This window comes from Gymnoscopelus microlampas (genome assembly GCF_963454915.1).
Source record: "Gymnoscopelus microlampas genome assembly, chromosome: 7".
Lineage (NCBI taxonomy): Eukaryota > Metazoa > Chordata > Actinopteri > Myctophiformes > Myctophidae > Gymnoscopelus > Gymnoscopelus microlampas.
The window spans coordinates 12,875,684-12,895,817 of record NC_139944.1 but is presented as its reverse complement, the minus strand read 5'-3'; the positions used below and the strand labels follow the sequence as shown (position 1 = coordinate 12,895,817).

At 41.7% G+C, this 20,134-nt stretch overlaps 1 protein-coding gene across 1 annotated transcript in view; it reads left to right on the top strand.

Moving 5' to 3' along the window:
* col7a1 (collagen, type VII, alpha 1) overlaps positions 1-20,134 on the top strand; it is a 142,207-nt gene that overhangs the window by 107,137 nt on the left and 14,936 nt on the right. The window contains exons 80-100 of the mRNA XM_084061142.1: positions 940-975; positions 2,976-3,011; positions 5,381-5,425; positions 5,559-5,591; positions 6,806-6,868; positions 7,002-7,037; positions 8,285-8,365; positions 9,959-10,027; positions 12,360-12,395; positions 12,562-12,621; positions 12,940-12,984; positions 13,088-13,123; positions 13,229-13,264; positions 14,117-14,176; positions 14,492-14,617; positions 15,031-15,102; positions 15,827-15,862; positions 15,946-16,005; positions 16,313-16,357; positions 19,524-19,559; positions 19,687-19,722. Of these exons, the coding sequence (XP_083917268.1) occupies positions 940-975; positions 2,976-3,011; positions 5,381-5,425; positions 5,559-5,591; positions 6,806-6,868; positions 7,002-7,037; positions 8,285-8,365; positions 9,959-10,027; positions 12,360-12,395; positions 12,562-12,621; positions 12,940-12,984; positions 13,088-13,123; positions 13,229-13,264; positions 14,117-14,176; positions 14,492-14,617; positions 15,031-15,102; positions 15,827-15,862; positions 15,946-16,005; positions 16,313-16,357; positions 19,524-19,559; positions 19,687-19,722 (1,083 nt within the window). The remainder of the gene's footprint in view (positions 1-939; positions 976-2,975; positions 3,012-5,380; positions 5,426-5,558; positions 5,592-6,805; positions 6,869-7,001; positions 7,038-8,284; positions 8,366-9,958; positions 10,028-12,359; positions 12,396-12,561; positions 12,622-12,939; positions 12,985-13,087; positions 13,124-13,228; positions 13,265-14,116; positions 14,177-14,491; positions 14,618-15,030; positions 15,103-15,826; positions 15,863-15,945; positions 16,006-16,312; positions 16,358-19,523; positions 19,560-19,686; positions 19,723-20,134) is intronic.

Here is a 20,134-nt window from a genome sequence, read left to right as displayed (position 1 = left end):
CCCTGATGTAGAACTGCGTTCTAGCATTCTGTAAATGTTTTATAACCTATGTGTGCATTTTTTATAAATTGATTGATTGTACATTTCTATGTTGACGCAATTTTATACCATTTAGCTATGCTCATGCATCCATGCATTAAAGTACTGTACAGCTATAACTATTGACTTTTTGAAAGCATCTCATCAGCAGGATTCCTCTCAAAGGACATACTGTACTGAGGACTCCCAGTTTACCCCCTTCAGAAACTAAACCTTGAAGAAAGCGAGACGGAATTGATTGTATCAGGAATGAGAGTTTAACCATTTTGAACCCTATACTTTGTTGACTGGAGTACCCCAGGGCTCTATACTTAATGCTCTATTTGTTTCCCTAGCTGGTAGAATTGTTATTTTTCGCAGAATGTTCTCCCCAAAATAGGATGCTGGGGTCCATGTGGTTAATTTATACTGCAACACCCATCCTACGACAAAGTATGAATTAAGCTTAACCCATTCAATCCGAGAATGCATGTGTCATTTTAGGTTTTAGATGTAGCCATTATTTGGCTATTCAAAAATAGCAGATATACAAGCTCATAGCGCGGCACTCGGTGCCGCGCTATGAGCTTGTAGATCTGCTATTTTTGAAAAATCATGAACATTTACGCAAATCTATCTAATATACAATTTTTAAAGCGAACATTTGTAACTCAAATCTTTGCTTCATGGGGGTCCCTGGAACAAAATATTTTGAGATGGGGGTCCACAACGCAAATACATATAATTTTGGACGGTCCTTGACATGAAAAAGCTTGCGAGCCGCTGATATCATAGCGACGTACGGTTTTCAGAAAAACTCTGATTGAATGGATTAAGGGGTGAGGAGGAGGAGAGGAAACGATAAGCACCTCCTCAGCAGTCCTCATGCTCTTGTGTTTTCCTCCCTGCATGTCGGAGCAGGGTCCAAGAGGGCCAGCTGCTCCTCCAGGCCACCCTGTGAGTAACTTGTAACCCCGGAAAGGCAGCAGCCTCCCCTCCCCCACGGCCCCTCGGCCTGCCGGAGGACACCATTGCTGCAAGCGCTAAACCCACGGAGCTCTCTTTTTTCCCCCCAAACCTTGTGCTGAGGCTACATAGACCCTTATAGAAAGAAACCTTTTGCAACCTTGCCCGCTAACTCCTTCCACTGTCTCCTCTCCTCTCACCCTTTCTCCCCACGTCTGTTTCTCCTTTTGTATGTGTGTTCCTTCCTGTACCCCCACCACCTGTCTGTCTGTCTGTCTGTCCGTCCTCCTTTATTTCTGTCCCCCCCCCCACACACTATCTCTTATCATTTCTCTAGGGCCTGCCTGGGTTTCCTGGAGTTCTAGGCAGACCGGTAGGTTCTCTCTGCTGATGGCTGGCATTGCATGAGACTTGAGACCGTGGCCACTTTATATTAGAACAGAGCAATGAGTCAGCTGGGCTCCAACGATGTTCCTCTCCACATTTTTAACATTGCATCACACACACACACACACATACACACACACGCACACACACATACACACACGGACGAACACACACACGAACGAACACACGCACGCACACACACACACACACACACACACACAGCCGTGCCCTGCAGGCACGGTCTGCATTTATTTCTCAAATTAACATCCCGAGGAGAGCCGCGGTGTGCGGATAAGAGTCAAGCCCTTGATAGATTCCTCATGAAATATTAATCCGCACCACCTGTTCCCAAAGCAGCCGTGTCAGAGGCAGGATGAGTTGAATTTTTAATACGTAAAACAGCACAGATTTGTTGGATAGATGAAAAGAAATGAGCTGACATTCGAGAGCTGTAAGACTATAGCCAGGAGCACGTAATACTCTTCAGTGGTGGGAATACTAAAGGTCTCGGCTCCAAAATGTACTGTCTGTTCGCTTAAATCTTGCTTCTCATGCATGGCTGTGCCTGCTGTCAGTAGTGTGGACATAGGCCCATATAGTGTATCCCTCGCTCAGTGCTTATCATGTTGGTCCCTTGTGTTTGTGTTGTGTATTTACATTTTTGTTACTTTGTGTGTACGCTGTAATGTTCTGAGTGTTCATTTAACTCTGAGTGTACACATATAACCAAATGGACTATTTCAGAATTTCTAAACTTTATTTTCACATCACAGTTTAACAGATGTAAAGAAGTGGGTGAAATTAGTTTCCGTGTAAGCTCCATCATTCATAGTTTTCAGGAAAAGGGGGGAGGAGGACAGAGAGAAGAAGACCAAGGAGATAAACACAGGAAAGAAACGGGTCAAAAGAAAAATCTAAGTGCTATATATATATAGCATAAAAGAGTAGCAGGTATGTACATGAGGTAGACATAAGATGATAAACGTAGCCGGTATGTACTGTACATGAGGTTAGACATACAGTAAGATGCTAAAAGTAGCAGGTATGTGTACATGAGGTTAGACATAAGGTGCAGCAATAAGGTGAGGTAAAAACTAAATAGCAGCAGGTGCAGTAATTAAGGTGCAGCACAAGAGGTAACAGATATGGGGTACACATTTTACTATTTGCTTACATTTGTATACTCTGAGTTACAAATGCATAAATGAACACACTGAGGACTTTACTGTGTATATGTGTGCATGTGTATTTCTGGTTCATGTCTAAAAGAAATTGAGCCTTGATGATTTACAGAAACATATTTACATATAATTATAAATATGTTGTAAATTCCAATATATGTCTTTGTGTGTGTTTGTAGGCATGTGTGCTAGTGCATACAAAAGGCAGTGTTAGTGCATAGGTATACTGTTAGCCATGATGATTTACAGAAACATATTTACGTATGAATATGTTGTAAATTGCAATATATGTCTTTGTGTGCGTTTGTAGGCATGTGTGCTAGGTGCGTACAATAGGCAGTGTTAGTGCATAGGTAGTGTAAGTACTGTACGTGAATATGTGAGAGAATATATGAATATAGCATAACTGTGTTGTGTTTACAGGGAAACCCCGGGGAGCCTGGAGTGAGAGGACCAACTGTAAGTAGGGTAGCACGCATGTTACAAATAGTCTCTGTCGGGTGGAAACCTTGTATGTCTAAAACCGTTTCTTTTTTATCACTATTTAAAAAATTATATAAAAAATGTGAAAATAGCCAACAGCTATTTTCACTATTTTCATATCATTTTTTAGCAATTTTTTTGGGGCTATTTTCACTACTTTTGTGTGAAACTTGTATGATGGAGTAGGGCATTAATTTACGAAAATAATATAAATACAACACAAGGTTTCTGCCCGACAGCAACGAAATGGAGTTACATAATTAACCTACAAAATGAATTTAAGTATTATTGGTTACAAATACAAGAAAATGTGATTATTAACACATCGGGTGCCAGCATTTTTTCATAACAACTTACCGTGGGTGCCAGCATTCTCCCCATTGACTGCGCTTTGCTGTTTAAAGTTTCCGCGTGCGTTACAAGCAAATCCACGCAAAAAAAAAGCATCGATTCATGTTCTGCCATGAGCCTGGCTACTGCCTGGAACCATAACATTCCCCTCGCGGGTTACAACGGGGGGGGGGGGGGGGGGGGGGGGGGGAGGGGGGTCGCGCATCGCGCATGACCAGTTTTCCCCACAGGAAACAGATTCGGAGATATAGGCGTTTCAAAGTAGGAAATAGACAGGAAGCGGATGGGGGAAAAAAATGTGTTTCCGGTGAGCGATCTGGCACTTCCTTCGCAGGATTACAATGGGTGCTCCCAGAGCTGCTCTAGCCCCGCCCGCGCGGAGAAAAACGAAAAAAACAAAAAGACTGAAATCACGGTTCAGACCGTGTTCGGCACCGAAGCTTTGGAACCGCCACTATGTAAACACACGGTTCAGACCATGTTTGGCACCCGATGTGTTAAATTACAGTAACTAATCAAGATGTTACAAAAGGGTTACACTCAGATACTGTATCTTTCAACAGTAAAAAAAAGAAAGAAAAAGAAAGCACCGTAATTGTAATATCAACAATGATATTTCCAAAATATTCATTCATTCATTCATTGACATTAAACACCACCTGTCTGTTAGGGGCTGTTCTTAATGGGGTTGATTTGTGATTGATTTACTTTTTTATTGACCGTAAAAGACATACAAAACCTTCAATTGCACACAGTAGTCAAAAAGATGACACAAAAAAAGTCAGAGAGATGTATTTCCATTATGGTCATATTGATGTACAGTAAATGGATGGAGGGGAGTAAGCAGAAGGGAATAAATACAGTAAAAAGCTATATTTAAAAAAAAATGCGTATTAATATTTGAAAAATTGCCTTACAAATACTGTCTATCATTGCTGTTGTGCAGAAACTCTTTGTGTTTTTTCGTAAATGAACACCGTTTTTGATGATACTGCAGCATCATAAAAAGTAGCAGATCTGCAAGCTCTAAATGCGGCGTGAAGCGACGCGTTTTGACTTGAGCTTGTTGATTTGCTATATGATTTGAATCCTGAAAAGTAACAGTTTTGGACCTTTTTTTTGGAGACGATATGGTATACACATCTTTGACGTAAAGCCAATCATAGAGTTAATCAATTTGATGCTTGAAGGCAACTCTTTCATGCAACCCATTCCACATGTTAGCTGCAGAGTATAGAAACATCCTTTCCCATTCAGTTTTTAAATTTGTGTTATCCTGCTTTAAAATATTTCTTTAAAACGTAATTAAGTCAAATGTTTGTTGAAGAAGTAATCAATTTTAGGAGTGTAATCAGTCATCTACCTTACAATTGGAATCTACAGTCATGCGCAGTCATGCGCCAGAATGTTTGTCTGTCTGTATGTAAGTTGCATCAGCACTGCGCATGCTCACCAAGATCGCCGGGCCGCCCGACGGATTCAGAGTGTTATGTCACACGGAATTGAATAGCTTAGCACTTCCGGTCGTTCCTTCACAATAAAGGTTGCAATCGATTGAACATAGCCGATCTACAAGCTCTCAATGCGTCGCGATACACACAACCGCCGAAGGGGGCCGCCATGTTCCAGGGGGGTCCCCGGGGGTCCCAACACTCACAGGGGGTCGGCGGACCACCAGGGGGTCCGCGGACCACAATGTAAAAAATAAATATTAACATTTTTCCCCAAATTTTTTTTTTTTTTTTTTCCTTTTGGACAGTTTTACTCCGGCGATTTCGGCTGGGCCCCGCTGATTTCCGCTGGGCCCCGTGCGCGGCTGGGGTTGAGGGGGGCGTAGCCCCCCGAAACTCTAGTTAATTACATTTCAAAAGTAACCTTCCCCAACCCTGCTCACACATATGTGCACACAAGTTATAAGCGATTACATACAGCAATGCATAACAACCAGAAATGCCTGTGAATATGTATATTGATGATATTTGTTGAAACTTCAGGGCCCACTTGGCACCAATGGGCCTCCAGGTCCACCTGGCGTGAAGGTGCGTATAATACAATATACATTACTCACAATCAGATACCCACAATACCTATGTTGCATGTATTGGCTGAACGATATGCATTTGTTTGAATGCTCTTGTAGAGTCCTGAAATAGCTGAATGTGTGTTTTACAGGGTAACCAAGGATCGCCAGGGGTTGGTGTCCAGGTAAGGCTGCTGTGAGCTTTCTTGAGATGTTTTAGTTGATTCAAGGATACTTGCTATTGTGCAAAATCCTGAGTGATAATTTAACTCTGATGTAGGGACCATTTTCACAGCCTATTTAGACGTATATCTGGTGCAAGGTAACACAAAGAGAAAGAAAACCAGAAGCCTATTTGTTCATGAAATTGACGTGAGGTCTTTGAACATGTTTTCTATCATCAATACTGTAAACGTACTGTAGATTTCCTTTTCTCCCTCTCTCCTCACCCTATTCCTATTGATAGGAATAATGATGAATAAAAGCAAAATCAAGTGGTTTAAAAATCTTTCATCTTCCACTTCTAACCACAAAATCGATGTATTTTTCGGTGCCTCCCAGCATGGCAAATTGATTGGAGCTACCAGGCACTCACTGCCGATGCAATGGATAATCTCTGTCCCAGATCAGTAATTGTTATTTAAACCTCAATGCTGAGTCTCTCCGCAATGTCATCTACTGTACCATTTGAGTGATGTGTTGAATACGGATGGATTTTGGTCGCTAGCAGTGTGTGAGCGTTGCGAAATCCACCTATACAGTAGGTCAATCTACTATCTAATGTGCTCTTTATGGTCAAATTCTGTGCTGGGGGACTGTGCCAGACAAACGCTTTCTGACGTTTCTCACTCCACCTAAGATAGCAATATGCCAACCATCTGCCCCACTACACCTTATTTTAAGACCATGGGCGTACAGATGGGTAATTTGGTACTTCCGCACCACAGGTGCTGGGCGTGAAAATGACAACCGTGTCTAGCAATAACACTTGCACTGCACTTTGTGCTGATTTGCACTAGATTGCTGCCAGGTGTAATAAAGTGCCCTCTGAGATAAATGAGCACTAAGGAGCACTCATTCATAGGCTGTGCACACAGAAGCCCATACAACAGAGCTGTTCAGCAGTCCTGCTGTTTTTTCTTTTAGATGTATTACTATACTCTTCCTTTCCTTTTCTATAATTCAGTTTTTGTTATTGACCTTTATCGCTGCTATGCTAGTCAGTTATTTTAATGTGAATGTTGTGTTATATATGTACGTGGAGGCCTTGAATAAGCCCTTTCCGGCTTTGCTGTCTCTACCTTGCGTCTTTTATTTTCTCTGTAATCTTTTGTATTGTCTTATATTGTGCCAAATCAAATCAAATACTAAAGGACTATTATATCCCATCTCTCCTCAGGGTGTTCCTGGTGCTCAAGGGAGCACAGGGCTGCCAGGACCCCCGGGACCTCCTGGAGCTGTTGTAAGTGTAAATCATAAGCTTCTCCCATGGGATAAACTGCTTCATCTAACTTCATCATGATATTCTTTGGAATTCTCCCGGTGTATTGATATTACCCCCATCACCGGTATGTGTGTTTTTATTTTTATTTTAGGGTCCACAGGGCCCAACAGGACTATCAGGGCAGGTGGTGAGTATAGTACAAAACTGATTTATTTACCACACAATGATTGTACTGGCGCTCATACAGTTGTTGAAAATGGAATCTCCTGCTCTATTAAACAGGCGTATCAGTGGAGGTTTATACCATGACCCTCACTAACTACTCTAGCTGCAGTGCTAATGTCCCATGTTGATTGTCTATACTAGTTAGCGCGTTGGAAAAGCATACTTAAATTTCACGCTATGCATCAAATTAGCTGCGGTGTGCTTCATGCACTACAAATTCAATATGTGATGAAGACTGCAATATGCTGAAGAGCGCCAAGGAGCAGAAAGAGACATGCTGTATTTCCAGGTTGTCACTGAAGGGGTGGAACATTTAGCTTTTTTGCCCATGGGCACTTTGATCTGACAAGAGCTTAAAATATTAAAGCGAGAGAAAAGAATATTCTTTTCCCCCAATGACTGAATTTAATGCAATCTAAAACATGATCATATCCACATGCATTTTGTATTCCAGTGCTAATACTTTTATTTCAAGAGGCACCTTTAGCCATTAATGAAGAGTTATTATTTCACTTATTGGGGCTTCTGTTCATTTTGATTTTTGATTTGAACAATTTATGTTTGAGTGCATTTATAAACGCAATTTATTATTGTTATATTGTTTATAAGGGTGAATTATCTTGGTAAATCAAAGGAGCAGCTACTTATTTGTCAACCTGCAGTCCTCTCACATCCAAGTACAAGGGCTAATGTTTATATTGTCGTACGATCATGATGCTCGAAAGTTATTAAAAAAAAAGAAAAGAAAAGTTATAATAACTTATAATAACTATAAATGACTTAACCCATTAAGACCGGGAACGCATCTGTGTCATTTTTGATTTATTTGGCTATTCAAAAATAGCAGATATACAAGCTTGAGATATACAAGCACAGAGTGCCGCGCTACAAGCTTGTAGATCTGCTATCTTTGAAAAATCGTGCAAATTTGTGCAAATCTTTGAATATATATATTTTTAAGCGAACATTTGTAACTCAAATCTTTGCTTCTGGGGGTCCCTGGAACAATATATTTTGAGATGGGGGTCTGCGGCCAAATATATATATCATTTTGGGGGTCCTTGACATGAAAAAGTTTGAGCACCACTGATATAGAAACACAAGTATTTTCAGACAACTTAATGGGTTAACATGTGGCTTGGATATGACTTCAAGTTCACAAGGTGGAATAGTTCTAGAGATCAAATAGATTTGTGTGCCGATCCTCAGGGTGAAGGTGGTAAACCTGGGATCCCTGGAAGAGACGGTGCACCTGGGAAAGATGGGATACCTGGTTTACCAGGAAAACAGGTGAGTGTGTTCAGTGTGTTTTTATTTTTGTCTATGAATGAATGAATGATTTCTTGTCTTAAGACCCATCCCTTTATTATGAGACACCAAAAACATCAATAAATGATATCACATTCACTTCTTGGAAACAGAAAACTGCACAAATAAAATTGAAATGTGTATGTATGTACAGTACAGTATGTGCTCTACTGCAGGGGTCTTCAACAGGGGGTCCAGGACTGAGAGTTACTATATATAGATATAGATACTTTTATTTCTGTGTCCTGCACACAAAGTGCCCAACCCTCATGGGTTTATAAGACACCGTTTTACGCTTTACAACATGTTTTACAATATATTCACATAATACATTCAATTACATCTCAGAATGATACAGAGTGTTCTGTCTTCTCTCCCAAGCTTGACAAATAAAATAAGCCACAACAAAAGCTCCTTTAACAAAACATATCTCAAGTTTTTCATAATCCTCTAACTCACGGAAATTTCCACAAATAGAAGACATCTTACTAACAAATACCTCTCTTATATCATCATATTTAGAGCAATAAAACAAAAAGTGAACCTCATTTTCAATTTCACCAAGTTCACAAAACAAACAGTATCTCTCTTCCTCTGGAGTGGCATTAAACCTGCCAGTCTCCAGAGCTAATGGTAATGTTCCTGAGCATATTTGTGCACAGAGAGATCGTTGTCTTTTGCTTAAATTATACCTCACATACGGTTCTACAGTGTACCTGTCCTTTATGAGACAATAAGTTCGCAACTTAGGTTTATACCATTACATTACATTACAGTCATTTACAGTAGCAGACGCTTTTATCCAAAGCGACTTACAATAAGTGCATTCAACATAGGTAGAGAACGAAACTACTAATCACCAGAAGTCTTCAGTGCATTTTCTGCTAAAACAGGCAACCAAGAGTGTTAAGTAAAGCGCTAAAGTAAAAGTGCAATATATCAGCTACCTACTTTCTTAAACAGATGAGAAGACAAACAGCAAAATCAAATGAGCAAGGGCTAAAACAAATAAGTGACCATATATCACTACACCATTTTTCTTTATATCTGGAAAACATTGTACATCTAATTTTGTGAACGTCACATAGTAACTTATTTAGAAAAATAAAAAACAAATCATCAGACATCTTCCCAAGCCTATTCCATAGCCTAACCATTTCACATTTGTGTCTGATGCTTGGAGGTTCCCATCCCATATCCCCATTAATTATACACTACAGAGGGGCCACCAAATATTTGTGTGATAGAAACTCTTACAAAATGCACATGAACATGAATCCAACACAACGCTACACAAGTCTTATGAAGCTACTGTATCTATGAAAAGGTTTCATCTGAAACACAATTTTATACAACACGTAGTAGTGGGGGTCCCTGCTTCATCTCTCTCTCAGCTAAGGGGTCCTTGGTCTGAAAAACGTTGAAGACCCCTGCCCTCCAGTATGTCTGTTTTTTAATAATAAAAAAGGAACGGTTTTGGAAGTACAAGGTTTCTACAAGGTTTCTGCCTTGTACTACCTTGACAGCGACTATATCACAAAACCCATCAAAGTCATGATTGTTCATGCTCCTCAGGGTATTGCTGGACCTCCAGGCCTGGCGGGCTTCAAAGGCGAACAGGGAGATAGCGGCCCTCCTGGAAAGGTAAGAACATTACCTACCTGTGTGTGTGTGTGTGTGTGTGTGTGTGTGTGTGTGTGTGTGTGTGTGTGTGTGTGTGTGTGTGTGTGTGTGTGTGTGTGTGTGTGTGTGTGTGTGTGTGTGTGTGTGTGTGTGTGTGTGTGTGTGTGTGTGTGTGTGTGTTGTGTACTGCCTGTGCAGTCATTAATATACAGTACTCTAAAACAGGGGTTCTCAACCTTTTCAGGCCGCGACCCCCAAAATAATGATATTATTTCCCGCGACCCCCCGCGTGCACGCGCGCGGTCCCGTTCGCGCGCGCGAAGGTTATTTAATTATAATAGGTTATTTGATAATTGTTTATTATCAAAATATTTTTGCAAAAAGTGGGTAAATTGAGTAAATTAAATGATAAAACATGAATTAATGATAACATAAAAAAATCTTTTGTTAAAAAAAAAAAAAAAAAAATCTTTTTTTTTTTTTTTCAAATTCACCAAAAAATCTGGTGACCCCCCCCAAATTATTTGGCGACCCCCCTGGGGGTCGCGACCCCCAGGTTGAGAACCACTGCTCTAAAAGGTGATATATATACTTAGTTGCATGCCGATGTCTTGCAGCAAAAATAGCCAATTTACGCAAGTATTAATCAGGCATTATCTGTTGAGCAAAATATTGAAGTGAAACGTTATAAGCAGTGGTGGAAAGTAACTAAAGTACATTTACTCCAGTACTGTACTTAAAGGACGACTTCACCCATTTTCAACCCATCTTCATATAATTGGTCCTCCTCACTAATGCTCATTATAATATGGTACAGTTTTTGTCTACTCTCTGTCTGTGTCTCTGAGGAGGGCTGGGGACAGTTCAGAAACCTGCCTACCAGTGACATCATCGATGGGGAATCCAAGTGAATAGAAACTGAAGTATTTCTATTCCTGGAAAGTTAGCATTCTATAATGGAAGCCATAGTTCTCGCGTTAATAATTTCTTTTTTTTAATCTTGCCTGCCTAACGATGATGTCACTGGTAGGCTGGTTCTGAAGTGTCCACAGTCCTTCCATGAGACATAGACCGAGTAGGATTTTTTTTTTTACCATTTTATCATGAGCAATAAGAAATGACAGCAATGTGTTCAGCTGTAGCTGAACCACATCTAGCCAAGCCTTGTAACCGACTTTCTTGTGGACACGACATGAAGAAGATCATTCGTCAGGACCAATTATATGAAGATAGGTTGAAAATGGGTGAAGTCGTCCTTTAAGTACAATGTTGAGGTGCTTTTCCTTTACTTGAGTATTCCCATTTTTTCAAAGCGAAGCGTTGTAAGCCTGGGGATCTGTTATTTTCTCAAAGGTTTGACAAATGTTGAAACAGTACTTTGGTACTTAAGTATATTTTGATGCTAATACTTTTGTACTTTTACTCTAACACAATTTTGAACACAGGCCTTTTGCTTGTAACAGAGTATTTTTGATATGGTGGTATTGCAAGTTTTACAAATCTGAGTATACTTCTTCCACCACTGGCTATGCGCAGTGGTTACCCTGCAGTAATAAGCATCCAAGCATGGATGGATGTTTGGCTGTTCATGAGGGCTGTTGCTTCTGGCTTACACTGACCACTGAAGCCTGGGCAAGTTAGCACGCAACACTGCTGCATGGCAAGACAAATGGTTGTGCCTTCCTATGCCTGATTCATGCAGTGGTAGAAGAAGTGCTCAGATGTTTTACTTTAGTAACAGTGGCAATACCACAATATAAAAATACTCTGTTACAAGTAAAAGGCCTGTGTTCAAAATGTTACTTGAGTAAAAGTACAAAGGTATTGGCATCAAAATGTACTTAAAGTACTAAAATGTTTGAGAATAGCAGATCTACAAGCGACGCGTTGTGAGCTTGTAGATCGGCTATTTTCAAATAGCCTATCTATAAAATTGGGCTAAAGTGGTTCATGTATGTTTTATAACATAATAATTAATATCTACAAAGTAGTAACTAACTTTTTTGAATCATTTTAGTGGAGTAAAAGTACAATATTTGCCTCTGAGATGCAGTGGAGTAGAAGTAAAAGTATAGAAAATTGGAAATACTCGAGTTAAGTAAAACTACCTAAAAATTTTACTTAAGTACAGTACTTGAGTAAATGTATTGAGTTACACCACTGGATTTATGCTTTGTTGTACGACGGGGTCGCATGGTGAACATAGACGATCTACAAGCCCACAACGCGTCGCAACTGTGACGCGTTGTGTTTATTGTTCTTTGCAAACTTCACATTTCTGTCTTTGACCATACAAGGACAACACATAAATGGAACTGGATATTATATTTCTCCCTTTTCGCTCCCCATGCAGAGTGTGGCCGGGCCCGTGGGACCAAAAGGAGATAAGGTGAGTCATGACAAAATTCTGTTACTTTCACCATGCCTACGAGGGTGAATACAGATTAATCCTGTAAAATAAGGAAAGAAAAGAAAACTTTAATACATTAATACTGGAGCAAAAATGGATGTGAATTTTTCATATATTGTTTGACTTTGTTTCAACTGTGTCGTAGGGTCTTCCAGGTCCAACTCTGCCAGGCATAACAGGGGAGAGAGGTTTAGCTGGTGTCAAAGTAAGCCTGAGAATACTATTAGCATCAAGCTATTAGCACTTTCCCAGTGGTTCTCAAACTTTTCTGTAATTTCAAGGAGCCCACAACTCTTTAGAGCGTACAAATGGAACAAAATGGACCCTTCCGGACACACTTAGTTCCATTTGTATACTCTCAGAGTTACGGGCCTGTAAGGGTCCATTTGGAACCCTTCCCCCCAAGGAACCCTGAGGGTCCCTGGACCACACTTTGAGAACCACTGCAGTATACAATCATGAACCGTTGTGTTGATGTGTACAGGTGTGTCAGTAACATTGAATGGTAATTGCTGTTGCTCAGGGTGAGAGGGGAGACAAAGGCACAGCTGGCATCAAAGGAGAAAGAGTGAGTATCATCGTGAATGCAGCCATAAATAATCAGTCCATACACAGGTTGACATAACACAACATTCACACGGATAACAACAATCTTTTGGCCTTTCTCTCAGGGTTTTCCTGGTGAAGACGGAGAGCCTGGTGAAGACGTGAGTCACCGTTCGACTTTATCAGCAGTTTATTCTTTTTATCCGTTTCTTGTTACAACCCTAAGCTCCCCGGACATTACACACTCTCTTTTGTCTTTGAAATAGGGTGCACAAGGCCCCCACGGACCCAAAGGTGATAAGGTGAGAAAGATGATGTTAGCTATTCTTTCATTTCAACCATTTAGGTGGTTTTACATTTCCCATAATGCCTTGCAACAGCAGTCTCCGTAGCTGTAGGCTGGTATCGATTTGCTTAGCAGATTGCAGATCCGGTCTTGGTCTAGAGCAGGGGTGGGCAGCTTTGATGATAGATAGGGCCACTGTATTTCCACACTCACTCCAGAGGGCCACATTGTATATACTGTCTCTCTGTATTTTAACTTTTTTCGCCATTCTATGTCGCACAAAAGTAACACGTCCCGCTGCGACGCATTTTGAGCTTGTCGATCGGCTATTTTTGCTACTTTTGAATTGGAATCCTGAAAAGTAACATTTCTATTTCATTTCAAATGCATTTAGTTGTAGTTATGTTATCTTTATGAACTTAAATGCAAATACATTGGACATAAAAAGGACAACACTAGTCATTAAGCTACTAATATAGACTGAAGTAATTAATGTGGGTCATGTTTGCATGTTTGGAATTGTAACAGCTGAAATCAATAATGTAATCAGTATTCCGATATTGACCTGCGGGCCGCATTAAGTGAAGGTGGGCCCGGGCCGCCAGTTGCCAATGTATGGTCTAGAGTGCATATACACAAACGGTGCGTGCATCTATGTGTGTGCAGTGTTCCCAAATTTCCGGAAACACTTGGCAAGGCTCTAGACCGGATCAGGCTTGTTCATTTGGAATAGAAGCCAGACATGAGGTTACCATAGCTGAATCCGGTTTAGCTTTATATTAAGAATACGTTGGAAGGTGTGTTTATCTGCAAAAAAAAGGGTGACACACAATGGGTTATCATTGTCCCATGTTAATTTGTGTTGCAGGGAGAGAGGGGCATTGGACTGGCAGGGCCTCCTGGTCAGCTTGGACCTCAAGGATTAAAGGTGAGCAAGTATCATGTTAATCAACGTAGGATTGTCTGTGCAAATACAGTAACATACACGTGTGTGTACACTGAGCGTGAAGGAGTAAGTACAGTGAGTAGGCATGTAACGATTTATCATAAATCGATTTAAATCGATTCAAATGGGTGACGATTTAAATCGATTAAATAAGAAAATGAAACGCGATGTGAAAAGTAGCCAGAAGAAACATTTGGACGGGTGGAAAACTTTAGTTAAACTTGCAGAGTGCTGCAAATGAAAATCTACACTGTATACCGGCAGTGCTGTAATATAATGCCTACGGCTGTGTTTCAGGGGGACCCGGGTCTTCCGGGGACAGCAGGCTCCCCAGGGCCTCGGGGTTTAGCGGGCACCGTGGGCCTGGCTGGCCTGAGGGGAGAGCTGGGACAACCGGGACCTCAGGGACCGCCGGGGGAGAGGGTGAGGAGAACCGCACAGTAATACATAATGCACAGTAACTATGACCCCCCCCCCCCCCCCACAATCTGCAACCCTGGTTTCTGTGATGCGTGTGTGTGCGTGTGCGTGTGCGTGTGCGTGTGCGTGTGCGTGTGCGTGTGCGTGTGCGTGTGTGTGTGTGTGTGTGCGCGCGCAACGTTCTTTTTCTATATACAGTAGGTGTTTTTTTTGTTTTGTTTTTATTCAAACAATTCAAAAACATTCACAAAAATTTAGACAACATTTTTTTTTAAATGAAATGAGCAAAAATAGCAGATCTTCAAGCAAATAACACTGTGTTGTCACTGTTGTGAGCTTGTAGACTGGCTATTTTCTCTATTTGTGAAACTGAAGTGGTTATTGAGTGGTTTAAATATTTATGGCCTCTTTTGCAGGGTCTTCAAGGCTTCCCAGGCCGCGTGGGCAACGCTGGAGCTCCTGGTCCCCCCGGACCCCCTGGGCAAGCAGTGAGTTGATCTCCCATTTGCCATGATGGCTTTGTCAAGAGCTTTGTTTAAACAATATCTGTCGAAGCTTTGTTGAGCAGATCCTGGCATTCGTTCCAGCTGCTGCTACATTTTTTGTCAGCTGTCTATAGACACAGCCATGCCATAATTATATTCTTGGCCAGGTCTCTCGTGGAAAGAGATTGCCGACTTCCTGACTGTTTGGGTAATTGAATGGAGAGCAGAGAAAAGTATGTGACAATGAGAGAGAGAGACAGAGAGAGAATGGAGTTGGTGGTCTAGAATATATTGTAACAACCACCCATACTGTATGCTATACTCTCCCAGTACTAACACACACACACACACACACACATACAGTACACACACGCACGCACGCACGTGCGCACACAGACACACACAGACAGACAGACACACACACACACACACACACACACACACACACACACACACACACACACACACACACACACACACACACACACACACACACACACACACACACACACACACACACACACACACGGTAATGCTCATTCGACTTTAAATTGCACACCTCCTTTGCCACCAACAGGCACACACAATGCAAATGTCTACTGTTCATGAATTGTACTGTCCTTTTTGTATTTGATTACTCTGTAATGGTGTGTCTTGTTACATTCACGAACTACGATATGATCTCAATTCAACAACTGAGATGTGATCAGTGTCTCTTGTCTTGTAGGGCTCTTCTGGTGCTGATGGCGGTAAAGGAGAGAAGGTGAGTCGATAAAACCCACAGGGAAGCAAATAAAATGTCTTTATGAGACTGCTGTTGGTTCACTGTTTGTCTTCTCTGGCCAGGGGGAGGTCGGTGTGGGAGTGCCAGGAGTCAGGGGAGAAAGAGGAGCCCCTGGGTCAAGGGTAATCACTCTCCATTACCCATGTGTACAGATGAGTGTTTGTGCAGTGTAAATAAAATGATATTGCCTTTGTGTGTGTGTGTGTGTGTGTGTGTGTGTGTGTGTGTGTGTGTGTGTGTGTGTGTGTGTGTGTGTGTGTGTGTGTGTGTGTGTGTGTGTGTGTGTGTGTGTGTGTGTGTGTGTGTGTGTGTGTGTGTGTGTGTGCGTGCGTGCGTGACCCCCTCTAAAATGAGATGCTGCATCTCACGGGCCTTATCCTCTCAATAAATGCTGACCATATTTTGTGTGTGTGTGTGGTTTACTTTTAGGGTGAGGAAGGTCGCCCCGGTGCGGATGGAGATCGAGGAGGAACGGTAAACATAATACCTAGAAAGATTAAAGGACATTCCTCCACTAACACAATGCAATTGTCCAGACGTTCCATTTAAACCTGAGATACAGTATGAGCAATTATGTCAAACTTGACTTTTGACATTTCCGACCCAAAGTTACTCCACCCTGCCGATCATTCCCACCCAGTTCAATAATAATCCACTATCCATTCTTCATTTCTATTTATTTATTGACCCACCTGATCAATGAACTGCAATACAACACGATTCATGTCACTGCTAACCCCACAGTTTACTTGGTGAGGGGATAGACTACCACATGGGGTACTCGCATACACATGGGCTTAATGTGTGCAGAAGAACAGTTCCAATCCCTGCTGAACAGTTGCTCTGACAAAACTATACTATGTAGGAGTCGCTAGTGCGTCAACAGAGAACCCAATGCCCAGCCAGCTTCCCCCTGTGAACACAGTCAGCCAAGTGTGTTTGTTGGAGCAGAGTCAATTGAACCTATCTTCCGTCCTGCACTACACCTTCGCACTACCCGCTACCCGTTAATTACGCACAAGGCAGCTGGCGCTGTCCCCAAACGCTATCTTACGGCCACACTACCCGCTTTATACATTATGCAGACTGCGCCTGGAGGTGTGGCCATGGGCGTGTTGTTGCGCTATCCCTAAAATTGCTATCTTGCCCACACACATATGGGAAAGCGCATAGCGGATTCTAAAACCACCCCCTATGCCAAATTAGTTTGGTAGAGCGTGCCTGCAGTGCCCGGGCGCACAACATTAAGAGGTCTCCCTCATGCCTAATTCTCTACAAATCTCTGTGATTCTAATTTTCCTATAATCAGCAGAAGTGAGAGTGTCAATTCCTTGTGTCAATTGTGTTTATATAAGATGATAGTCTATTCAAAGACAATGATTTGTGCTGCAGTGCACGAAGCCATTCGCTCCAAAAGTGCCAGTGCGGCTGCAGAGTTTTCAGTGCAGTCTGAATTAAGTGATTGTGAATGTGATTGTCATTACAATTGTACTGTAATCCACAAAAGTGTGACTGTTAATTCCTTGTGTCAATAAGTTGTGTTTTTATCAGCAGTTGCCAGTTAAGCTTATCAAAGACAAATAAAATGTCTTTTGATCTGCGTTTGCTATAACCACACAGACCATTCAGTTTAAGTGATCCAGAACACAAGCGATTGTTGTAATCTAAAGTTCTCTATAACCAGCAATGTGTGAGTGATAATTCTGTGTATCAAATATAATTTTATTCTAAGGCAACGTCGCTCTTCCATGGGCAGAGAAGGAGAGAGCGTAGATTGCACTGGACATAACGGCTTGCACAGCTTGCTCTTAAAGGAAATGGCACCTGGCACGTTGATTGGTTTCATTAATGTAACCCCAAACCACACTTATGCATAATGTAACGGGTAGAAGGCATAATGTAACGGGTAGAAGGCTGGTGTCGGAAGATAGCAACTTGGCCACTGGAACGCCCCTTGCGCCATGCTAAATCCCCAAATAGGGCCTGTAGCGACTTGGGCGCAAAATAGGGCCACTTTGATTCAGATTGTGACCTCAACCAAGAAGCTAAACCTCTCTTCAGGGAAGCGGGAGCCTACTGATCATTCCCACCAACTTTAATTTTGATTGATTGAATATTTTATTAGGCAAAAGAATGTAAAACAACGCATTTACATTTGAAATACTTTGTCTAACAGGTCCGTTCATAAAAGTCCTTGCGGACTTGTTTCCAATGAGGGCCTTGGTATTCAATTCATAGACAATAATTTCAATTTAATGAAAATCTCTTCACTGCAACTCGGCTACAGTATACTGTATACTTGCAGATAACAATATACGATTGATGTTGTTGAGGTTTTTGTCAAAACAACCTTCCTCAAAGCCTAAACATGTTTACAGAATACAGATGAAATAGAGCACAATAGGTCATTCTCAGATAAGCCTGTTTAAAAGAGTGAGATTTAAGCAGTGACTTCAAAAAAGAGATAAATATCTTTGTAGTTTTTTTCCCTTCTTTTTTTCCCTCTATTAAAATGTCACTGCACTCCTATCTGGAATTACCTTTTCTTTTTCTTTTTTCTTTTTTTTTTAGCCTTTTCTGCCTTTATTTATAGGTATAGTGGAGATGGACAGCTAAACAGGGAGAGAGAGATGGGGAGAGACATGCAGTAAAGATTGTCGGGACTCAAACCCGCGATGCACTGTCAGGCTACATTGGAGCCTAAGTGCCCGGACCGCTGGCCGTATCTGGAATGTCTAAATCGATTTTCATCACTGTCGATATTGAACAAGGCACAATTGGAGAACAACAACAACCGCACATAAATCAAAAAGACATCATGATATAAATACAGTTTCTATTATACAAGTGTTTTCAAAGAGCTACCTGTCCACAACACTGAGCAGTGCATTTACTTTCTCATCTGAGAATGTTTACATATTGATTTTACAGGACCTGTACCTGCACCCTGTCAACAGCACAAACGAGCAGAATGGTAGTACACATCACGGTACAGTCAGGACCAGTGTTGCCAGATTCTGTGAGAGAAACAAGCAACCAGGTCTAGGAAGACCAGCCCAAAAGAAGCTACTATGGGCCACACGAGCACTTTAACATATGCATCAGCTATTTGAAAATAGCAGATCTACAAGCTCACAACGCGTCGCGATGCGACGCGTTGTGAGCTTGTAGATCGGCTATTTTCAAATAAAATCTTGCGGGGAAATTATAATAAGCAGATCTGGCAACCCTGGTCATGACTTGCACCTCAGGAAATCCTTGCCGGTAGAATATCGCAAGAGAAACAATAATTAGTTTGACAGACTCTATTGCAGTTTAAACACTGAGTCATTGGATGTGAGCTTGCATGGAGAGACGACACTGCCATGCACACATAAAGCCTGATTTCTACCTCGTTGTATGACACTGTCGCGTGCCGGAGATATCAGATCTACAAGCTCACTGTTGTTGGATGTTGTAGATCTGATATTTTTGCCGCACAGCACCGTTGTATGATGACGCATAAATTAGGCATAATGATGTGGTCCAAGACATATACAGTGGGTTGGATCCATATAATGATATTGTGTGTGTGTGTGTGTGTGTGTGTGTGTGTGTGTGTGTGTGTGTGCGTGTGCGTGTGTGTTCGTGTGTTCCTCAGGGCCCTCCAGGAAGCCGCGGCGACAGAGGAGAGAAGGTGAATAGGAGCATTTCATGTGCCATCATGCTGGCTCTCTCCCCTGAGTGCACCACTCATGTAAAATAGTGAATTAAATTGACACGGATGAATGGAATGTCTTGCTCTCCTTTTTTTTTTCTTGCAGGGAGAATTGGGGGCACAAGGTGACAAAGGAGAAAAGGTGTGTTCATTTTACAGTCTAATGAGCAGAACGTGTGTGTGTGTGTGTGTGTGTGTGTGTGTGTGTGTGTGTGTGTGCGTGCGCGTGCGTACATGCTTGCTCAGTGTGTACATGCATTCATTCACTTATGCGGACATAAGTAGACAAACCGCAGAGAATGGCATACGTGGAAAAAGAGGCAAATGACAAATTAATTGCAATCTTCAAGTAACTACATTGTGGCCCCCGGGCCACATGTGGACGCCTGGTGTAGCTATTCTGATGGCAGGCCCCCGAACAGTGCTTGACATCATTAGATTATATCACATTATTAATGCTGCTCACATAGATGCAATTTTCCTCAGAAGAAAATTGTTTGCATCTCTTCCAACTTGCTAATTCCGTAGTCTATACGTATATCACGGCGCTATGA